This window comes from Episyrphus balteatus, chromosome 4 (assembly GCF_945859705.1).
Source record: "Episyrphus balteatus chromosome 4, idEpiBalt1.1, whole genome shotgun sequence".
Classification (NCBI taxonomy): Eukaryota; Metazoa; Arthropoda; class Insecta; order Diptera; family Syrphidae; genus Episyrphus; species Episyrphus balteatus.
In genome coordinates this window covers 10209185-10233120 of record NC_079137.1, presented here as the reverse complement: position 1 = coordinate 10233120, position 23936 = coordinate 10209185, and the positions used below count along the sequence as shown (strand labels likewise).

General features: G+C 30.2%; 1 protein-coding gene across 1 annotated transcript in view; it reads right to left on the bottom strand.

The window, feature by feature from the left end:
- Positions 1-905: 905 nt before the first annotated feature.
- The window catches only part of LOC129918167 (uncharacterized), a 67120-nt gene continuing 44089 nt past the window's right edge, over positions 906-23936 (bottom strand). Inside the window, exons 2-3 of the mRNA XM_055998541.1 lie at positions 5409-6134; positions 906-970 (exon numbers count right to left, since the gene is read on the bottom strand). Coding sequence (XP_055854516.1) covers positions 906-970; positions 5409-6134 — 791 coding nt within the window. The remainder of the gene's footprint in view (positions 971-5408; positions 6135-23936) is intronic.

Genomic DNA, 23936 nt, shown 5'->3' with positions numbered 1-23936 from the left:
TCTAACTAATCGATTATTATCGAAATTGTGAACGCTTCTTTCTTGATAATAATGAGCCGCAAAAGAAAAAGTGGGATTATAATATACGAGTATTTCTCCTGGAGCTATTTGTTTGATAATAGTCTTTTCGTGTATGGATGATTAACATTCTTACGACAACATTTAATAATAAAGCAGGATTCTGAGTAATTATTTCTACAATTATTGAGGTTAGAATTTTGAAGAAATTTCATAGAAAACTAATGGGTCGTCTTATGTTTAAAATTGTATTGAACATGGTTATTTTGTGGTAAAAATTTAAATTTTCACTGGTTTTGAAAAATTTCGTGCAGTTTCATGAAGTTTCTGTCAAATGTACATGTAAATATGCGACTAATATTATTTTGGCTTGTATATATTTCTTTTATTAAAATAGAATTTTCGGGTAGTTTCGGAAAGTTTTTTTTTCAGTATTTTTCTATAGCAATGCAGTGTTGTGGCACCAGGGCATCGTTTTCCTTTAAACAATTTTCGTGTTATTTCGGGCAGTTTAAAAAAAAAAAATTATCTACTACGCGAATATACGACAGGAAAAAAAATAACTTCTAATTGTGTATTTACTGGAAATTTTTCATATATAATTTATATTGTGAGACTGGAATTAATTTTTCATTTTGTGCATACATATTATAGTTTTATTAATAAATTCGTGCAGTTTCGGGTAGTTTTAACATTCATTAAAACACCACATTTCATAAATATAAAAAGTTAATATTGACTTAAGTACGGTTCCTTTCCGTCAGAAGTTTGCTGTTTGATATTTAATAAAAAATATTCATGTAGTTTCGAGCAGTTTTTTTTACACACTCTCTGAGTTACATATATAAGGCACTGAAAAGTGATATTCCTAGATGTATTTTTTCTTTCTATATTTCTTCTGCTAAAATGTATTTATCAAAAACATAACCCATGCAAGCACCAGAATTGAATTCTTAGAAAAAAAATTAAGTGAAAGTTTCTAAAATTTAAAATTTCGGGTAGTTTCGAGTAGTTTCTCTTTAATTTGAGTCACAATAATACGATAAATACAATAAACGAAACCTGATTTTGTCATAAATATGATGTTAAAAAAAAACATTAATGCATTTTTCGGGCAGTTTATTTGTTTCAATAGAAAACTATCTTTTTAACAAATGAAATTAAAACATTTATGAAAGTTTATTCAAAACTTTTCAAATTTATATTTCGGGAAATTTCGAGCAGTGTTTATTTTTTCGCGCAGTTTCGAGAAGTTTTTTTTTTCAGATTTATATTTAAAATGACTTTAAATGATACAGGTAACTACTCCTGTTCATTAAAGACAGTTGCTATTCGTGTAGTTTCGAGAAGTTTTTCAAATGTTAAAAACAAAATACACTGTTATTCCTTTTAAGAAAAATTAAGCAATGAAAGAGTGGTCATTCTAAGACAAGTTTTCAACCAATGTTATGTGTTGGTGACTTAATTTTGAGAAGTAACAGGTGCTTTTAGCCATTTGTCCCATCTAAGACTTTATTGTGTCAAAAAATCTTAGGAGTTTCGCCCAAAAGTAGACATTAGACAATTTTATTTTCTGGTAATATATTTAAGTGTATTTATTCTCATTAAATCGCACCAAATTGACGATAGTTTAACACTAATTGGCTAAATCATAAATCAAACAAACAAAAAGAGAAAAAAAGATGTAAGCGCTGACACTTTACAAGACTTTAGAAGCCGTGACGAATGACTTAATATGGATAAGGGAATTTCTATGGTCTTCAAATGACACACACACAACCAAATTGGAGAATTTCAACATTCCAGTCCGACCAAACTATCCATCCATCCATCCACCATCACCATCATCATCATCATGATCAACAAAGTATGTACCACCAAAAAAATTTCCATTGGCTTAATGTTGTTAGCTTAAAAACAACCCAAATAGATGGATGAAGAAAGTTTTTTGGTCAGAAGCTAACAAGACTCTATAAAGATTTTTTTTCTCAATTTGAGAGAATCTATAAGACAGCACGACAACTACATACTTCGTTTGTCGATGAAGTCTACGACTTTTCAACTTCCAAACGACAACGCGACAACGACATCAACGTCGTCATCGACCAAAGACAACGACGACAGAGTGCGAGCAATTACCACAAAATATCACTGGCTAATCGACGATTTGATAATTTAATTACCCCAACTATAGGTAAAAGCTAAGTCAAGGCAGATGATGATTAGGATAGAGAGAGGGGGGGTCTAAAAGGGGAGCAGATTTCAGTGAGACACTAACAACTAACAACTTGGTAATTAATTGAATATGTTGGCAATTAAATTGCTGCTATTAGCTGTGAAATAAAATTAAAATAAAAAAAAAAAAAAAAATGAAACCTCAAAGACCTCCTCAGTTTTTGGAATAGATGAGGTGGGGGTCTTTAAAAAAACGTCAGCTTCCAACCTCAAAGTCAGAGATGGAGTTTAAGAGAGTCCAAAAGAGGCTAATATCAATGTGCGAAAGTTAGTGAATGTAATTGGCTATAAGTTTGTTGTTAATTTTGTTTCTGAGGTCTATCTGACTGTTTATAGGTGAGAAGTGTTAAAATGGGCAAATTGTCAGTAGTTGTTATTGCTGCTACTCTACTACAACTGTTGATGTGATTAATTTTATTAGTTTTTTTTCTTCTAATTTTCAGATGGGTTAGAGGAGAGAATGTTCATAAAGGTGTTAAGTAGATGAAGGGGGAAATAGGGTCTTAATTGTTTAAATCGAACAAAATTAATTTCATGGTACACTATGGGGTCTCAAAATGGAATTTCTGAGAAATTGTTCAAAAGAGAAGTCTCAAACATTAAAATAGAACAAGAACATATGAACTTTCTTGTTGTTTCAACGTTTTTCATGGTACACTGTAGGGTCTCAAAATTAATTTTTTTTTAATTTTTTAAATTAGAGGTCTCAATCCTTAAAAAAGAACATGACCAAATTCATATGAACTTGCTTGTTGCTTCATAAATTGTCATGGTACACTGTACTCAAGTAGCACACTGGTGTATAAATTGGTGTAAATTCATTAATTTTGGTGTAAAATTGAGAAATTTGAATAAAATGGTGTATTTATCAAAAAAGATGGTATACAAATTATACCATCATCTTTTCTGTGCAAAATTTCAACATTTCTTTTAAGATTCCGTGCAAAAAATACGCCGATATTCAATTGTTTTTATAATACACCATTATTGGTGCATAAAATTATTCGATTCTAAAATGAACCGAAACGGTTTATTTTGTACACTCTCTTTGGTGTAGGAAGTACACCCTGTGGACATAAAATTCACCAGACTGCATAAGTGGGAGACGTCATATTTTTCCATGGCCGCCATTTAAATAATGAAGACAGCGATTAATTATTTTACTATAATAGTACTATATCGGCCTAATTATGCCGCATTCTTACTTTTTTTCGATTTGTTTATATTATAATAAGAGAACGCTTCTTAAAAAAAATGTAAAAACGACAAAAAAATTATTATTTTTGAAAAACTGATTTTTAAAATCGAAAACAAAAATCATTAATTCATTGAAATTTTGGAGGCGCTTGATTTTTAGACGGGGTAGTATCTAAAATCATTAGATGGAATTTGTTTCGTTCTTAAATTAGGCACTCAAATTCATATTTAATCATTAGTTAATTGTATTGTGATAGAGAATAATTTATTTTCATTTAATTCATAAGAAATAGTGTAAATATTAATTCATCAAACTATTAAAGGTTAAAAAATAAACTTTGGTTCAAATTATAAATCCGAATAATTTAAATGGTGTATTTTATCCATAGATTTATTGTGCATTTTTCAATTTCAAAGGAATAATTTGTCACCAAAAAACAGTTCATTTTTTATACCACTAAATAGATCAAGGATTTGGCTGTTGGGTCAAAATTTGTCATGAAACACTATAAGGTCTCAAAATTGTATATTTTTAAAGCTAGTCTAAATAGAGGTCTCAATCGGCTAAATGAAACAATATGAATTTTGTTGTATAAAAAATGTCAATAGTACCTACTCTTTTAAAAATGTATTAACTAATGCAAAATTTATATAGGGTCTCAAAAATGGATTAAAAAAAAAAATACTTAAAAAGTGTTAGAATGTTTTCAGAGACCCCTAAGAAATGTTTGAGTATGACTTTGATCTACTGGTACAGTATAATTAGGTAGGTAGTTTTTTTCCTCTAACCAATATAGGACCCTAAACATAAGCTACATGAAAAAATCCATCACTGTTGGAGATGAATGAATGAATATTTGGAATTACTGAATTTAAACCACAACGAATCAATATGGATATGGTCACGTCAAAAGAGTAAGACATGACCGAATAAAGTTACGCGTACAACACGTACTCAACTCACTTCGATATGCCATCATCTCTGTGACTCCCTTGTCGTTCTTGATCAATAGATGGAAGTTTGCTTGTAAATTGTGATGAAGTTGGAAAAAAAACTATTATAATGATTTTTTTTTTTTACAAGAAAGTAAAGTGAATCTGAATGCTACAATGTTGTATAGATACTTTACTCTTTTTCTATAATGATAATGATTTTTGATATCAAAATCAAACACAAAAAAATAGAAGAAAAATTCGATTAAAGTTAGAAGAAAAAGTAGGTTAATTAGGTGGTTATTTTATTTGAAGTTAGGTACATTACTTTGTTGTGTGGACAAGGAATGGAATTCTTTTGTGGAATGAAAATGAAAATAATATAAAGGCTATTGAATATTGGAAGGAGGTTTAAATTTTGATGGAAAGTAGAACAATTCCATAGCCGAAAAAGAAAAAAATGAAAATACTGGAAATTTTTTTCAAGAAAACACAATTAATAATTATTTATTTTTCTGTAAATTACACACATCAATAAAAAATTAATTCTTAATGAATGCTTCAACATAAACTCCTTTCATTTTTCCACTTAAAAATATAAATTTCGCCAAAAAAACACAAAGTAGCAACAGCATACGCCAATCCCATAAATACCCAAATCCATTTCAAATCTTCAACTTTAAAAGATCTTAATTTCGACTCAAATCCCAAATTTAACTTTTGAATTCTTCCAAAACTTAATAATTCATTAAACGTTTTCTTCATCCAAAAATTCATCAATCCACTCGATTGTGTTTCCAAGATATGAAAATTTAAAGCATTTTTATAAATTGAATTTTCATTTATGGAAATGACTGAAAAAACATTTTTCAATAACACCAAGTCATTAGACCAACGAAACAATTGCTGACCAAAGAAATTTTGTTGGTTTTTGTAAATTTTCCATTTAAATTCAGTTAGAGTAAAGGCATATTTGGTATGTAAAAAATCTCGAAATTTAATAAATTTCTCATAGTTCTTCTCACCTACAAATGAATTTGAATAGTTTTTCATGAATGTGGCCTGAAGTTTCCACATTATTTCGATATCAGATTGAGTTGTGCAAATTTTAAGGCCTGACAATTGAAGATCGTCAAAGGATGTTATCATTTTATCCTTTGGAGGTTCGGTCATGAAAGATTGAAGAAATGCATCGTATAAAGTAACTATCATGATTGCAAGTAAAAAGATTATCAAATAGATGATTTTTATAGTGCAAGAAGCCTCTGGTGCTTCAGAGAATGACTGTCCAATTATTCCACGAAAACAATCAATGTTAAAGAATAAATCACATTTAAAGCAAGCCTGATGTGTTCCTTTGATCTTAGCAGCTAAATTAGTCAAAATAGAGAGCAATATTGCTACCAAAATTGTTATTGCAAAGGCTTTCCAATGGAAAACGAATGCAAACATTTTATAAATTGGAATGCTTGGTTCTACAGGAACCATTACACCCCAATCGTACTGGATAAATGGATATGAAAACCATTTAATCGAATCTTGTAAGAATACAGAATCCGTACTTGTTATTTCAACTGTTCCATTCAAAACACATTTATGCATATCTAACCATAAAGTGTTACTATTTGCATTCGAGGTATTTAATTTGGCATTGTGCCTTTTAGCAAATGCCTTGAACATATTTCCAACGAAGCCGCCAATAACCTTTTCACCATTCGAGTTTTCTGAAACAATGAGTGCTGGTTCAGCTCCTTTGAAAATTACAGGCAAAATTACTGCGTGAAGGTTCCGCATTCGATTTGGAAATATTTCTGAGTCGTTTTTCCTCCAGATTAATTCTTCGATTGTAAAATTTCCAAAATTACTGTAACTGTAATAAGCTAAAGAAATCCAGAAATCTTGAAAAACTGCTACAACATTTATCATTCGATTTTTCCAACAAAAATTGAAAACCTTCTTTATTTCTAAATCATTTTTTGAAGAGTCCTTCAGCACAAAAATCGTTCTACAGAATCGTAGATGTTGAAGATGTTCCGAGAGTAGTTGAAAAAATAAATCACTTGAATCGAATTGAACTATGGTGAGAAGGTTTTCATTAAATTTACCTTTCAAATAAAATGAAGAAGTCTCCGTTGATAGAATTACAGGCATGCGAAGTGAAGTTGAAATATTTTTTATGAATTCATCATTGAAATCGTTGAAGAAACGGTCTTCGGATGGCTTGAATAGAAAGATACTTTCAAATCGCTCAATTTTGTTAAGACTTTTGATAAAACTTAAAAACTTTGCGTTGCATGCTTCAGATGGAAAGAATTCAGCTGCAACCAATATTGCAACTAAAGCCAGAAAACTTGTTATTTTAATTCGCATGGCGATTGGCGAACTGTTTAATTCTTCAATGATTTCTGTTTTCAAGAACTGGGTTGAGAATTTTAAAATAGAACTTTTACATATTTATACAACTTTTTCAAATCAATATTTTCTATTGATTAATGGCTAGGTTTGTGTTTGAGTTAATAGAAAACGCGTTCAATTTTGATTGAATTTACACCAAACGCCATTTTGTTCTCTTCATTTCATAACAAAACTAATAAAAATCCTAATGTACGAGCTTTTTTAAAAGCATATAAATTAGAAATGGGAAGGTCTGTAATGTAGATTCAATTAACGTTGAAAGTGATTCAATTAAATCACACAGCAAATCCATCAATCCATTAATAGACATTTGTGACTTGAAAAAATTTCACAAACATAAAAGTTTTGTATTAGTTTTTTTCCAGCCAAGCTCTTGAAAGAAGATGTCAAATTTTAAGCAAATACCTTGAGTTTCATTGAAGAATTAAAAAATTCGCCATGCAGCTGAATTCTTTTCATCTGAAGCTGCTCTCAACCCAAAGTTCTTAAGTTTTATCGAAAGTCTTATTAAAATTGAGCAGCTGAATTATTTTCATCTGAAGTTACTCTCAATCCAAAGTATTTATGTTTTATCAAAAGTCTTAACAAAATTGAGCGATTTGAAAGTGTCTTTCTATTCAAGCCATCAGAAGACCGTTTCTTCAACGATTTCAATGATGAATTCATAAAAAATATTTCAACTTCACTTCGCATGCCTATAATTCTATCAACGGAGGCTTCTTCATTTTATTTGAAAGGTAAATTTAATGAAAACCTTCTCACAATAGTTCAATTCGATTCAAGTGATTTATTTATTCAACTACTCTCGGAACATCTTCAACATCTACGATTCTGTAGAACGATTTTTGTGCTGAAGGATCTTCAAAAAATGATTTGGAAATGAAGAAGGTTTTCAATTTTTGTTGGCAAAATCGAATGATCAATGTTGTAGCAGTTTTTCAAGATTTTTAAATTTCTTCAACTTATTACAGTTACAGTAATTTCGGAAAGTTTGCAATCGAAGAATTCATCTGGAGTAAAAACGACTCAGAAATATTTCCAAATCGAATGCGGAACCTCCACAGAGTAATCTTACCAGTAATTTTCAAAGAGGCTGAACCAGCACTCATCGTTTCAGAAACCTCTAATGATAAAAAACTTATTGGTGGCTTTGTTGGAAATATGTTCAAGGCATTTGCTAAAAGGCACAATGCCAAATTAAATACCTCGAATGCAAATAGTAACACTTTATGGTTAGATATGCATAAATGTGTTTTAAATGGAACAGTTGAAATAACAAGTACGTATTCTGTGTTCTTACAAGATTCGATTAAATGGTTTTCATATCCATTTATTCAGTACGATTGGGGTGTAATGGTTCCCGTATAGTCGGAGAGGCGACCGTCGAGTTACTTAGCTCATAAGGTTAGAGGTTAAAATTGGTGTCAAATGAAAGATAAGTTGATACTGAAAATGAAAAAATAGGGTTGCCACTTCTAAAATGGGAACTTACATGCGGCAACCCTATTTGAAAGGAAAAATTGTCACATAACTAATATCTTTGTTATTTGGCCAGATACAAATTTTTTTAAATGCCGAAAGTAAAAATTAAAAAAAATAATAAAATAATATAAAGAACGTAACCCTACAAATGTGGCAACCCCATTCAAATGAATACAACATTGACAAAAATCTTCTTTGAACAAAACAGTATAACTTTTTATGCATTAGAAAGCTAAAATATACGCCATATCTTAGATAATACTCCCTTCTATCTAAAAAATGTCGGGTGCCACCGTGCAAATGCAGACAAGTACTCGGCAACCCTACTAAAATGCTAAAAAAAAGCAAAAATTTTAGAAGTGGCAACCCTATTGCCACTTCTAAAATGGGAACTTCCATGTGGCAACCCTTATTTCAAAGGAAAAAATGTCATATAACTAATATCTTTGTTTTATTTTCAGTATCAACTTATCTTTCATTTGACACCAATTTTAACCTCTAACCTTATGAGCTTAATAACTCGACGGTCGCCGCTTGGACTAGTAGAACCAAGCATTCCAATTTATAAAATGTTTGCATTTATATTCCATTGGAAAGCCTTTGCAATAACAATTTCGGTAACAATATTGCTCTCTATTTTGACTAATTTAGCTGCTAAGATCAAAGGAACACATCAGGAATGCTTAAAATGTGATTTATTCTTTAACATTGATTGTTTTCGTGGAATAATTGGACAGTCATTCTCTGAAGCACCAGAGGCTTCTTGCACTATCAAAATCATTTATTCACTGATCTTTTTACTTAGAATCATGATAGCTACTTCCTACGATGCATTTCTTCAGTCTTTCATGACCGAACCTCCAAAAAAAAAAAATGATGACATCCTTTGAAGATCTTCAACTCAAGAACCTTAAAATCTACACAATCCAATCTGTTATCGAATTAGTGTTTAAAGTTCAACCTTCTTTCATGGAAACATATTCAAATTCCTTTAAAGTTGAAGAGAACTATGAAAAATTTGTAAGAATTAGAGATATCTTGGATACAAAGTATGCCTTTGTTCTAACTGATATAAAATGGTAGACTTACAAGAATCAACAGAACTTCTTTGGTCAACAATTATTTCTCTGGTCTAAAGAGTTGTTCCTGTTGAAGAATGTTCTTGTGGCTATTTCTATAAATGAAAATTCAATTTATAAAAATGCAATTGACTTTCATATCTTGGAAACACAATCAAGTGGATTGATGAATTTTTGGATGAAGAAAGCGTTTTATGAGTTATTAAGTTTTGGAAGTATTCAAAAGTTAAATTTGGGATTTGATTCGGAATTAAAGTCTTTGAAAGTTGAAGATTTGAAATTCATTTGGATGTTAATGGGATTGGCGTATGCTGTTGCTACGATGTGTTTTCTTGGAGAAAGTTATATTTTTAAGTGGAAAAAAGGAAGGAGTTCATGTTGAAGCAATAATTAAGACTTCGTTTTGTATTGATGTGTGTTTTTTAGTAACAGAAAAATAAATAGCTTTTAATACTGTTTTCTTGAAAATAAGTAGCAGTGTTTTTAATACTCCAAACTAAAGCCTTTAAGACGCATAAAAATAATTTTTTTGGCTATATTGCCGTGTTTTTAGAGGCTTGTTAAACGTTTGTCATAGGTGTTTTTGTAATCGAGGAAATGAAGACTTGATGATTTCAACTAATTTTAAGTTTTTGATCTTGTCCTATAAGTGTTTGAGCGAATCCGTTCGCTATGGATTTTTTTGTAATCACAGAGGTAAGACCAACAGAATACTACTTATTTTAAGTGATTACCTAAAAAACTTAAAAAAAACGCATAAGAAATTAATTTTTGAGCTCATCTGACTGGTCTTTGAGTGAGTGTAAAACGTCTGTTTCGATACTTTCCCCAAATTTTTTGACAAATTGTACTTTTTATTGCTTTCTTTACGGTTAAAGTCCTTGAACACGAATTCAAAACAATTGTTAATAGAGTTGATTACAACAGAAAACTGAGATTTCAATTTCCGTATAGCCTCAATTTCCTGCCGTTTAAAAAATTAACAATTAATTTCTAGCCCAAGGATTTATTATTTGTTAAAGCACAACTCTTTTAGTTTCTAACACCTTTTCTATCTGCTACACATTATACAAAAGAAGGTATTTTAAAGTTCAAGTCGCGTGCCACAAAACAGTTATCCCACAGCCAAGCCAAGTAACAAAAAAATCAATTGAAAATTCCCCCAAATTAACTTGATGTATCAAGTTCCTGGTTAAATTAAATTTAAGTAGGATACCAAAAAACCAAAAAAAAAAATCAATTTCTAACATCTATACGTCCCGGCAATTATCTCCACCAACATCATCATCATCATTGCCATCTCATAGACTCAAAAAAAAGTTAAGTTAAAAACTTTCACTAACAATTAAAATTCACAAATAAATTTATACAGCCTCAATAAAGTTCGCTTCCCTCTCTTACAAATGAAAAAAAAAAAAACATGCACCATACCAATTTTATATAAATACGGATGATGGCGACGTGCGATCATTCAACACTCAAAACAAACTTATAGGCAAGTTTGAAGCTCTAATCATCAGTAGTATAAAATTTTGCTTCAAGGCTTACTTTTCATCAGATTCTCCTTCTTTTTTTTTTATAAAAAAAAAAAATATATATAAAAATTAAAAAAACAAAAAAATAACCATCAAAAGATTCGACAAGATTTGCGCGCAAGATGAATTTTTCTCACGCAATAATCCCATTGACCAACCCGACCACTTTTATGAGTTAGCTCCCGCACCACCAATCTTCCATCATCTCTCATCGCAATCGTCATCCCAATCGCCATAGCCATCTCAAGCCCGTCCATCAAAGTCTATAATCTTAAGAAAATCCAAGAAACTGGCACAGCTGCTCCCTCCGCATGCGGCAGCACTGCGCGTATAGTGCGTTGAGAAGCGTTTGCTTCTTTAACTTCCATATCCAAATGATCTAGTATGGTAGCTTACCACGGTGGCCATCATCATCATCATCTTACATTTTACATCTTCAACAAAATAGAATCGTACAACGTTTTGAAACAAATCGTCGCTAGCTCGCTCGAGAGATAATTAAATGTCTACACAAGCTTCTTCAGTCTATTGCACACAACCGCCGAAGGCTTCTTTAAAAATAAAATTAAATTTCGAATTCTAAAACTTTTTACGCACATGCGTGCCTGTCAACGTCAAGTTGGCCGGCGCGTCGATTCGGTTAAATCCGAAGTTTCCCATCGCCATCAAATAGTCGAATATAATCGAGTTGAACCACTATTCTCCTGCATTCAAACCATTCAAGAGCCACATTCTAGTTCACAACTCTGCGCTGTAGTGGTCTCTCTGTGTTCGGGGGTCTAGTAGTTGGAATTATTGCCATCGCTTAGATGTTAATGTTGTGCCTATCAGGTGTTGATGGTCGATCATTTTATATTTTTCAATTACACTCACTCACAGCAGAAAAGAGCTCGCATAGATATTTACGATAAAGAAGGCAAGGCGCCCCCTTTTTTTTCTTACCTACTTTTTCTTCTTCTTCTTGCTTGTTACATCTCTTAGGAAACAAAAAACTTGAGAGACTTGAATGGGTTCTTCTCACGATCTTCAGAAGTCGGATGCGATTCTATTCAGAGGCATTTTTTTGTACTTTTTTTTTACATTTTATTTTACCCAAAAAAGGTGAATTTCACAATAATTAATTTTTTTTTTTGCTGAAATTCACAGTCTTGAAAAAAGTGATTGATTTGCGAGGAATTTTTGATAAGCTCTAGAGTTTAGAGTAGTGCTCCAAATGGCATGCATTTTTCTTCGAGTTTATTATATTTTTTTTTTTTTTAATTTTGAACTTTGGTTTTTTTTTGGGGTTACAATATTTTGGGATTTCGACTTTTATTTTTAGGAATTCCAATTTTCCTATACTTTGATTTGACATTCTTTTTTGGGATAAAAAAAATAGGATTTTTCGATGCGCTGTTTTTAAAAATAAAATGCACGACTGGGGTCGCACGTACTTGCTCTTGTAGTTCAAAGTATGGTTATCTTAAATAGCTATTGGAAATTTAAGATTTTGTTAAGTGTCGAGAAAAAAAAAATCAAAAAAAATTGCAAGTTAAAAAAATTAAAATTAAAATTTTTTTTTCAAAAACTTAAAAAAAAATTTTTTCAAAAACTTTTTTAATTTTTTTTTTATTTTTGACACTTCAAAATTATGTCTGTAAATTTTGAATAAAATTAACTCATGTTTTGATGAAATATATGAATTTAAAAAATATGTTAATTTTTGAAAAACGGCAACGTCATATTTCCGTTCTCCGCATTTTTTGAGAAAAACTAAAAACGCAGTTTTGTAAGAATCAATGGGAGTATTACTTACACCAAATTTAATCAAAATCGTTAGAGCCGTTTTCGAGAAATTTGCAATACCTCGAAAACTTTATATGGGAGATATGCGTTTAAAAGGAGATATTAGAAAAATAAAAAATAAAAGGGTCTAGGGAATTACGTAAAAATCGTGTGTACCAAGTTTCAAGCAAATCCGTCCATCCGTTTAGGCCCTAGCTCGATGTACAGATGGACGCACAGACGCACATACGCACAGACCGACGGACGGCATGACGAAAACCACTTTTTTGATCTTCTCCATCATCGTAATGTCGGTATTGATTAAAACCTCGAATTTTTTTTTCTACACGAAACCAATACTTGCCCTATAGATACGGTGACCATATTTCTGGAAGCCAAAACCGGGACGGATACAAAATTCGTTGGATCGCTTTGAAAATATTGATTTTTCATAAAAAAATTTTATTTTTTTTTTAAATGAGTTTTCATAATTTTTCCTTTTTTTTGATATCAAGATATCCTAAACGATTTTATGGGAGCGTTTTTGTTGAAATCGTTTAAGTCGTTTACGGAATCAGAAATCAAGAAAATGGTTTTTTAATAATGTCTGTTTATAACTTCTAAAAAAATATTTTTTTAATCAAAATCAGGAGAGCTGTTTTTTAACATTTTTATTTAAATGGTTTTGAAATTGTATGAACTTTAACACAACATGTCCTTAAAAGTTTTGAAACTTATCTGGGTCCTTTACTCTTCCATATGTTGTTCTTTATTCGAAAACATTTTTTCTGGTGTACAACCTGACAAACAGAAGCTGGAACTAAATAATTGAGGAACATTTAAAAAAAACTAAAGCCTAGTCTAGAGGCAAAACGAAAATTTTCATACAAAACCAGCACAACGAAAATTTTGCTTTTGGTTGCACAGTAAGCAGCTTAGGCAAATTCTTACCTGTGCTAGAATTTATGGAGAGTTTTTAATCGTTTTTTTTACTTTGGAGACTTAGAAAATTTTTCGTTTTGCTTCAGCAGCGTACTAGAAAAATTTTAATTTCCAACCACTGTTTTCTTGTTTTCCGTACAAAGTATTTAAAATATTGAATACAAAAATCAGAGAATGTGCAAATACGGGACAATCACGGGACAAATTACAAAATACGGGACACTTATACGTCCCGGGTTTCTTAAATAAAAACCCGGGACAAGCTGTAGAAATACGGGACAGTCCCGGGTAAACCGGGACGGATGGTCACCGTACCTATAGAGCAAGTAAAAAATGTATTAAGTAGTTGGGTATTTTTTGAGATTTCGGAGAATTCGAAGATAGTGGAAGAAAAAAAAAAAAATTGTTTCTTGGGGATCTAGTTCATTGGTCGCATTTCCCCCAGGAGTTTTTTTTTTTTTTCAAGGGGTAAGTGATACAAAAAACTTTATATGAAAATTTTTTGTAAAACAACCTCAGCTACAATTTTGCAGAACATAATTTTTGTCTAAAACCTACAGTTTTTTAAATAAAACATTTTGTGAACTTTGACCCTTTATAATGGGAATAGCGGACAGAGGAAACTTCAGGACATTTTACAAATTGTTAGAAACCCTGTAGGTATACCAAAAATCAGCCTGTTACAAATTTTTTCCTTGAAGCAATCTTCTTTTCCCGGGCTAATAATTGAATAATGAAAGAAATAGGAATAAGACCTACATGAGCTCAATTACCAATTTAAAAACGAAAGAAGGAGATATTGCCTATTAGTTTGAGAACTATCCCCACGCGATTTTGTTCAATCAACTTAAAAACTTCCAGCCGGGCTTCGATTTGAACGCCTTTAAATTTCTTAATTGGGAATATGTAGGTATTGGAAAACAGTTTTTTTTTATATATCGGTAATTGCTACGTTATGCTCCTAAATAAGTAAAAGTGCATTTAAATCATCTCTAGTTCGTGTTTTGATCTAGTTTAAGATCGATTATTAAGTTTTTTGTCCAAAGTGCCTATTAGTGAAATGCAAGAATGCACGCAATTAAAATCCATTTAGATAATTAAATATATTTAAAACTAGTAATTATATTCGTAATGGAGTTATAAATAAAAAAATAAAAAACAAAAGGCTTTAAAAAATGATACACATTATGTATCTGGTCAGTGATAGACTTTCACAGAAGTCCTTTCCAGTTGTTTTTCAAGTCGAATTTTCAATTAAAAATAGTGTTTCATTTAAAAATTGTAATAGAAGAAATTCCAATTTTTCGGAATGAAACGTAATATCATCAGTTTCGTAACTATTCTAGCCATTTTCGCAGCTGAATTTTTAAAAACAGAAGCCGAATTCAACTCAAAGTTTTTGATTTTCATCAAAAAGTTAAACGAAAATGAAAAATTCGATAGCGTATTTCTCTACAAACCATCAAATCAAGAAAACCATTTCTTCACTGATTACTACGAAAAATTCATTCGATACATTTCATGTTCCAGTGATTTTGTCAAATGGAGAGTCCAACTTTAGCTTGAAGGGAGAATTTAATGAAAATTGTTTAACTATTGTTCAATTCGAATCGAGTGAATTATTTCTTCAGCAACTTTTGGAACATCTTAAACATCTTTTATTCAAGAGTTCTTCAAAAAATTATTTAGAACTGAAAAGTGTTTTTGATTTCTCTTGAAATAATCGCATGGTTAATGTGGTTGCAGTTTTTCAAGATTTCTCTACAACATTGGCGTTCTACAGTTACAGGAATTTTGGAGGTTTTATGATTGAAGAATTCTTCTGAAGCAAAAGGAATTCAAACGTTTTTCTAGATCGAATGCGAGATCTTTATGGCATAGTATTGCCAATCGTGCTCTTAGAATTAGAACCAGCAGTGATCGTTTCCAAAGCTTCTAACGGGGATAATTAATTGGAGGATATGTTAGGCATATCTTTAACACTTTTGCCAAAAGCCACAAATGCTAGGCTGAACACGTCAATCATAAGAAATAATTCATTCGATATTTATGAAATTTTTTCCAATATAGAAAAACTAACATATTTGGTGCTGGTTTATATCCTTTGGTAGATCGAATTCAATGGAACTCATATCCGTATAATATTTTTAATTGGGGAGTGATGCTGCCAGTAGAGCCTAACATACCCATTTATAAAGTTTTTGTCTATGTATTTCAACGTGAAGCATTTGTTTTGACAATTGTTGTATTGATCTTGCTCTCTGTAACACTTGCAGCAACTGCAAAATTCTCAGGATCAATGCAAGTACCAACTTGCATTTTCAATTTTAATTTTCTTCCTGGAATTCTTGGGCAGTCATTTCATGAATCTCCAAGAGCCTCCTACAGTACAAAAATCATTTATTCGTTGATATTTTTGTTAGGTATCATAATGGTAACTTCGTACGATGCATTTCTACAGTCCTTGATGACCTACCCACCAAGAGAAAAAATAATACAAACTTTCGATCACCTGCATTCAAGTGGTGTCCAAGTATGCCTTTGAACTTAATAAATTAAATTAAATTATGTGTCATAAAAAAGGTGTTTTATTAAAAGTCTTAAGTTAGATTAGCAATTTTTTAACATTTTTATCATAATTTTTGGTAGTTATTTGGAATTTCATCTTTTCTTAAAAAAAACTAGTTTTGAAGACTGTACTCTGACTGTGAATTATTATTAATTATTATGATAAGCCAAACGTTTTTACTTAGTTTAAATAAATCAAATGTATGCAATATTGTTTGTATCATGATTTTTTGTTTTTTAAATACTTATTTTGTTGGAAATATGGCAAAAGAAATATGAAAAAGAAATTCCAAAAATCTACATCAACGAAACTGATGAATTTCACCTTTTCTGAAGATATCATACTAATCCACCTCCTTTTAGTTCAACCGATCTTCCCTCAATTCCAACATTATGAAAATATTTATTCATGTTTCTAAAGCTGTCTTGTTGCTTCTTTTTTTTATATTTGTTTTTGTTTTTGTTTTTTTTTTAACTAAATGCAGTGCAATTGTAACAATTTAATGGATGCGCGTGGTGCACTTCATTTTACACACAGGCAATATGCAATCTTTTATGCAAATTAAAATATTTAGTAGGTACCTGAAGTGTATCTTCATAGCTCTCGGTAGATGTTTATTTTTATGTTATAAGCTTGTAACAGGTGGAGCTCTCTAGACCATGCGCCATGCCATACTACCGACCACCGCCAAGCATTTTTTTTTTTTTTAAATGAAGATGTGCGATCTACTCATGTTTTTGCTGATATGCTTGATGGATTGATTGCATGTGCCTGGTAATTAAGATGAAGACAAACGTGCTTAACTTGTGTGTATACAGTGCAAGCCTTCTTCTTGCTTCGTCTATTTTATTCTGCATAAATAGAAAAAAAAAAACCTCTTTAAAAGTCATATCTAAACACACAGACAGCGAACAAGAGCGAACCTTGTCATTCATAATGGTTCTCGTGTAATTAATCGATTTGGCGTCTACACGAAGTCTTACCTGTGTATAATCTTATCACAATAAATTATGCTCTCACAGGTGATGGATTAAAAATGATCTCTCTTTCTCTCGTCGTCGTCGTCGGTCGGTCGGTCAGTCGTCTTGGGTGTGTATGATGTCTTTTCTGACTATATGTGAGTGTTATTTTTTTTTTTACAAAAAAGGTTGGCTTTTTTAAATAAGTTGTGTGGTCGGAGCTAGGTGACTTATATCATTCTGACATGTTTAAGATATTAGAAGGATACGAAGTTGACACATTTCTTGTGACTTTAATTTGTTTAGTGTCTAGTTTAATTCTTGTTTTTGTAGGCATAGAATATTGGTTACAGAGGTTTTGATACACAAGCAAAAAAATTGATTTTCAAGGCGAGGGCTTTATCGGAAAATGGCCTTGAATTTTTTTCTTTGAAAATTTTTGATTTTTTTCTAAGGCTTGTCATATGTACCTATTTGCGAGTGACATATTTTTAATGTCAAGATATTGTGTGTGGTCAAAATGGAACTCCTTATTTTTTGTTAAAATTGATTTGTCACTAAGTTCAATGAATTTGTTCATGAATTTGATACAATGTCAATGGTTTATTTGATGACTTAACCTTTGCTGTTTGAGTTTTTTTTGATATCTAATTGTTTTTATAAGGTGGTGATTAATACAGTTTAAGTACATTTTTATCAATAAACAGTAGCAAACAATGAGGCCTCAACAATATAATTACTCTTTTTTTCGGTTTTTGTATAAAAAGTCGAGTGGACTTCCTTCTTTTACAAGATTCGTTTTTGTCGTTTTTGCAGTGTTCTTTCACGGACTAAAATTCATTTTCTCAATAAATCTTTTTATTTAAATCACTTGTAACAATTATTTATGTAAATTTGTTATTAATGAAGGCAAAATGAATTTATGTACTTTCAAACGAAAGAGCTGAGCAGCAAACTCTTTTTTTAGATTTTGATATTTTTTTACACTGATTTCGTTGCAATTAATCCCAAATCGTCATACATTTAGTTGAGAATATATTTTTCTGAACATATTATAGAAGCATGAACCGACAGCCTCTATAGTTCATCCAAATAAAGCCTGGAACTTTTTGATGTAGGTACTGGTAATTTCATTGCTATAGATTCAATTTAATCATTTAACCACTACCTCTGTTTTTCATTACTACCAGCTTCCTATCAAACTAAGCCACTCAGTATCAGCTACATACTAACTTTCCTCTGTAAAATTTTCATAATAAATCAAGTTTTTTCTTTTATTTCTTAATCAAAATCTCAAAAAAAGATTATTATTAACAACTTCCGTCATAAAAGTTGTCAAAACCAAAAAATCTCCATCAATTTTTAATTACTTTAACGCAATGAAAACAAATTTTAGGTGTTTCTATTTATCAAATTATAATATTATGGTAATATTTTTGACACTAAAACTAATCAAATCTTTTTTGAGATGAAAACCAAAAATCAAACCATATAGTTTTGGGAAAATTAGAATAAACCGGAAGAATATATCAAAACAAAAAAAACTTCTAGAATCTAATTCCATAAACTAAAATCATAAATAAAAACTTAAACAAGGGTAACCAAAAAAGCCCTCTGTATATATGACAATTAACTTACCACAAAATTCACTTCTGACGTAAAGACAATGAATAAATTAGACGAACCAAATCGATTAAAGACAAAAAAACAAACAATTATAAAACTAAAAAAAAAAAAAAAGAAGAAGATCAACTTCCTCCATTAAATTAATTTTTTTTTTGTTTTAAAATTGAAAACCGACAAACTTGTATCACAGATGATCATGTGATGATGAAGGTGTCAATACCTCTAACAAAAAAAAAAAAACCTATGAGAATCAAATTTGATGATTTTTCTCAGAAATCTTTTGTTTTTTTTTATCGGATTTTGTTGTTGGTATTAATTTTCATGCGCATAATATCATAATTGATGGAATTTTTAATTATGAGAATTTATTCAATGTTTACTTTAGCATATAAATGATATACAAAAACCAACAACCATATACAAATATACAAGAAAATAAAACAAAAAAAAAACATATAATGAATTTTTGTTGTTGTTGGATTTCTTTATGATAATAATGATGATAGTAAGGTAGGTCGTCAGATGAACTAATTTTTTATTTTATTTTATTAGTTTTTTTTTTTTTTTTTTATTTACATTTCCGATTTGATGTGGTTGATAATTATTTAAAAATCGCTTAAGACCGAAAATTGAAAACTGATATCTTCACATAAAAATTACAACAACAACAATTCAAGTATTTAGGGTAAAGTGGTATAATGTAGGTTTTTGAAGAGGATATTTGCATAAAAATACAAGTTTTAAAACAAAAATTAATTAAAATTAAATAAGACCTCTTGTCACTTTTTAAGGTGAAGAATATAACTAATTAATGTGAGATCGAAACCTTTAACTCAGTTAAAAAGTAAATTCCACGAATCATTCAAAGTATGTGCAAAATTACAAAACTTTTACATTTTAAAACAAGCTGTCATGTCCATCATCACATCTAAGTATTTATGCATTCGCACAAATATGTGGACTTGGCAATTAATTTATATAATTCAAATAAATATTCGAAATTGATATAGCAAATCAATTATTTTCAAATCGTTTTCTTGCACACCACAATCCTCCAATTACTTTGCTTTTATCTCTTACTTTCATTGCAAATATAATAACTTAAAAAAAAAAATGCGTTAGCCACCAAACTAGATTTTAATTAGACGTCACGTATTAAATAATTAAATGAAATCAATTAAAAAATATAAACTGATACAATGTATTTTATGGTTAAGATTAAATACATTTATAATAAATTGTAAAAGAAAAAAACTGGAATGATCAAGAAAAAGAAAACTATATAGTGCTAGGTTGCAATCTTTAGTAATGCATTATTTATTTTGGTGTACCATAAGGTTGCATTGTTGGACCTCTATTATTTCTTTTTGTTTTAGTAATTTGTAAAAAATACATTTTATCATATTTTTAAACGCTGATCTTTATAAATATACCTTATCAGATGTCAAAACACTATGGTAAAGATTGAAAAATCCAAAATCTATAAAGCGCAAACACACATCTTGGCACCCATTTCAACCATCTAACGTTTCCTGTTTTAACCATCAGCATCAAACCTACTTACGACTTATTTTTCTTTTTTTTTTTTAACTTTTAATCAATTTTCTTCTTCTTTTTTTAATCAGATTTATCTCTCACATGTAAATAAGATACAAATTGTGTTTATAAAAAAAAAGATACGGATACTTTAAGCGATCGATTGATGCAAACAAACTTAACTTATACCATCATATATAGCTTGATGGTGGTGATCATAATCAGTTATCTTTAAGTGGTAGCTTAGTTAAGTCATTTCTCGCATATAAAAAAATGTGTGTTGTATATCTCTTCATTTGGCTGGAAGCATAATATTCATTTGTATTTTTTTTATTTTTTTTATTAGAGATTTATTAGAGTAAATTTGTATATATTTTTTTGTTAAAAGAAAATATATATGATAATCTCCTTTGATTTAAAATTGATATTTTTTTTTTGTGGGAATCTATAATTTCTTCATATGGTAAGGTACCTTCCTATACGATTGGTTTGGAGTCTTGAGTTTCGTTTAAGTTAATATGGGAAGTTTTTGTGTGTTTTGTTGTTGGGTTATGTTAGGTTATGTTGGTTCAACAAAAAAATAAAAAGATGGAGAAGATATCTTAAGTCTTAATCAAGTTAAATGCATGAGCATGTTTTATTGGAAATTATTATTAATTGAAGTTATTGAATTGAGGAAAAAAAGGATTTGTAAAGATAAATGCAAAATGTTTTTTTTTTTTGGTAGATAGAAGCTTAAATATGATATTTTGATAGAGGATGTGATTTCAAGAAGCTTTAAACAAGTTAGTGGATGAAGAAATTTATCAAAAAGATCTCGTAAAAATATATAAATATATTAAATTTGATAACGTATTCGATAGGTATTTCTTTAATTTCTGCACCGAGGGGCATATTAAACTAGTTTCTGGTATATTTAACAATATTTCTGGTATATTTAACTAATTTCTGGTATATTTTACTATATTATGATTAAATATACTAGAAGTGATAGTACAACAACTAGAAGTAAAGTTATTCCTAGAGTTATTTCTGCTCCATGTAATTTCATTCTGCATTTTTCACAGGCGAATAAAAAATATATCTACATATACAGCACTCGCCTATAAAAACATTAAAACCAACTTTTATAAGGGATTTCGTATTAGCGTGTTTTAAATGAGGACCGATTTCAATTTTATTGAAGTGAACATTTCTTTAGCATCGTAGTGATTTGAAAGACGATGAAACGAAAAAGCGAAAGGAAAAATTAATTGATTATAACTTTTTTGTTTTAATAGACATGTAGATGAATGAAATTTATACTGTAGATAGGTAATAGAATAGATTATAACTGTAAAAAATGTCAATTAATTTTATATTCAAAATCCTGAGATAATGGTGAAAAGATGTCCAATCTTAAATTGAAAAACCTCAAAACACCTGTGGAGATCTGTTGCCGACGACCAGCCACCAGTGTAGGAAGTACATTAATCTCAGTTTGAAATTTCGACATGGTTGGCTTTAAAAAATGCTTACTTTTTTTGTAGACATCGTAGAAATATGATTGAAGCGTTATATAAAAGCTGAATAATAAGCTTTCAGATGATATAAAATTTATTATAGGTTGTCATTTAAAAAAATGGATTTAATGGAGTTAGAAGAGAAAAAGATTGATTTTTTTCTTTTTTTTTAATAAAAAGATTAGGTTCAAAAAATTCTATGTAGTTCTTTTTATAGATGTTGTATAGACATGATCGTTACAAATATTTTGAACTGAAACAATAAACTTTCAGATGATATAAAATTGATTATGAGTTGTCATAAATAAAAAAAAAACATGTGTGCAATTCAAAAGTGGTACACGGAGAAAAAAGTGTCACCTTAAAATAAGATGATGATTTTAAAATTATATATATACTCATTTCCAACATCGAGATAGCACAGTGGTAGGGCACTGGCCTAGTAACCCAACAGTCGTAGGGTCGATCTCCGGTGGCTGCCAGTTCTTTTTTTTTTTATTTGCGCAGTCAAGAAATTAATGTGACTTAATTTAAGGTGAAAGTCATCATATACAAAAAACCATGCAGAAATCCGCTGAATTCTATGTGGTCTGTTTTCTCCGTGTAGAAATTGAACCTAAAAAAATCATTTTTCTTGAAAAAAAAAATCGAAAAAATCTAACTTAACTCCATCACATTTAAATTCATTTTTTTATATGTATGAAAAATGATTTTTTAAGGTTTCACTTCTCCCACGTGTGAATTGCACACATGATTTTTTTTCTCAGTTATCAGACTGACAATTAACAAAAAAAAAAGAAAAAATTAGGACTCCTTCTTTTTAATACTGCTCTAGTAGGGTTTTTCAAAACCTAATATTCGCATATTTCCAGCTAACACGGAAGTTCAAGTATTTATGCATACTGAACTAAATTTCTTACATCGAAATGTAAATTTTGTTCAAATAATTCCAAAAAAAAAAAACAACTTCTTCTTCTTTAACTACCGCATAATATAAAATCTACCAACTTTGGTATGTCTATATGTTTTCTATTTTTTATATTTTTGCGCTCCACCTTCACCACCTGCACATCCACCATCAGTTCAGCTGCAAGAAGCTCTATAATCCTCTCAAACAAGGAAACGAATATGAAAAAAAAACCTAAAAAAAAAAAAACTTTAAAACCCAAACAACCATAACATGAGCATGTTCACTTCTAGTAGATTTATGTACCAAGCTGCCGCCGACACACAAATTGTTTAAAAGAAGTTGCTGCAATGTTGCATGGACGAATTCCGTTTTTAACTTTTAGTTTATGTTCAATATTATTATGTGTCTCGTCTTCGTTCAGAGGGCACATCATTTTGTATACGACGAGTATATTTATACTAGTACATACTGGGAATCCAGTCAGTGACTTAAACACAAAACGAGGAGGAATTCAAAATTCCACATCTTTTTCGTTTCGAATCGGACAGATTTTCATTAAACGCGAAATATATGTATTTTTTGCTATAATTTTATTTACACAAATATTTTTGGTTTTGCTTTAAAGGGGTGAATATTGGAAGAGAGAAAAAAAAAATGATATTTAGTTTAAAAAGTGTTAGTACAAGTGCGCAACCTTGTGGAATATCTACATTTTAATATTGCATTTGAAAGCAGATTTTTTTGGACCCTAGTCTCGAAACAAGTTTTGGTTTACAGATACGATTTCACAATGAACAGGCCTATCTTTTTATCTAAAAAAATTCAAATTTATTTTTTTCGGATTTTCGAGAAAAAAATACATTTTTAAAAATGTCCTCCAAATCCATCGAGTGAGACATCAAAAGAAAGGTCTCTTTAAGCTCTATTCAAGAGTGAAACCCAAAAATTTCATTGAGTTTGGGATGCTGAATTATTTGCAATCAAATTTCCGGGTTTTTTCTTGCATTCGGAAGCAGATTTTTTCGGAACCAAGTTTCGAAACAAATTTTGGTTTAAAAATATGGGCACATTTTTTTCAAACACACCCTTAGAGCTCAAGGTATTTTTCAAAAAAAAGGTTTAATGGTCTCTCGAGTGTGCAGCGTTCGAGGGGAATAAGCTTCGAAGTTTCTTGTCGATTACACCTCTACTTACAAATTTATTTTTTTCTGAAAAAACGCACTGTGAATTATTA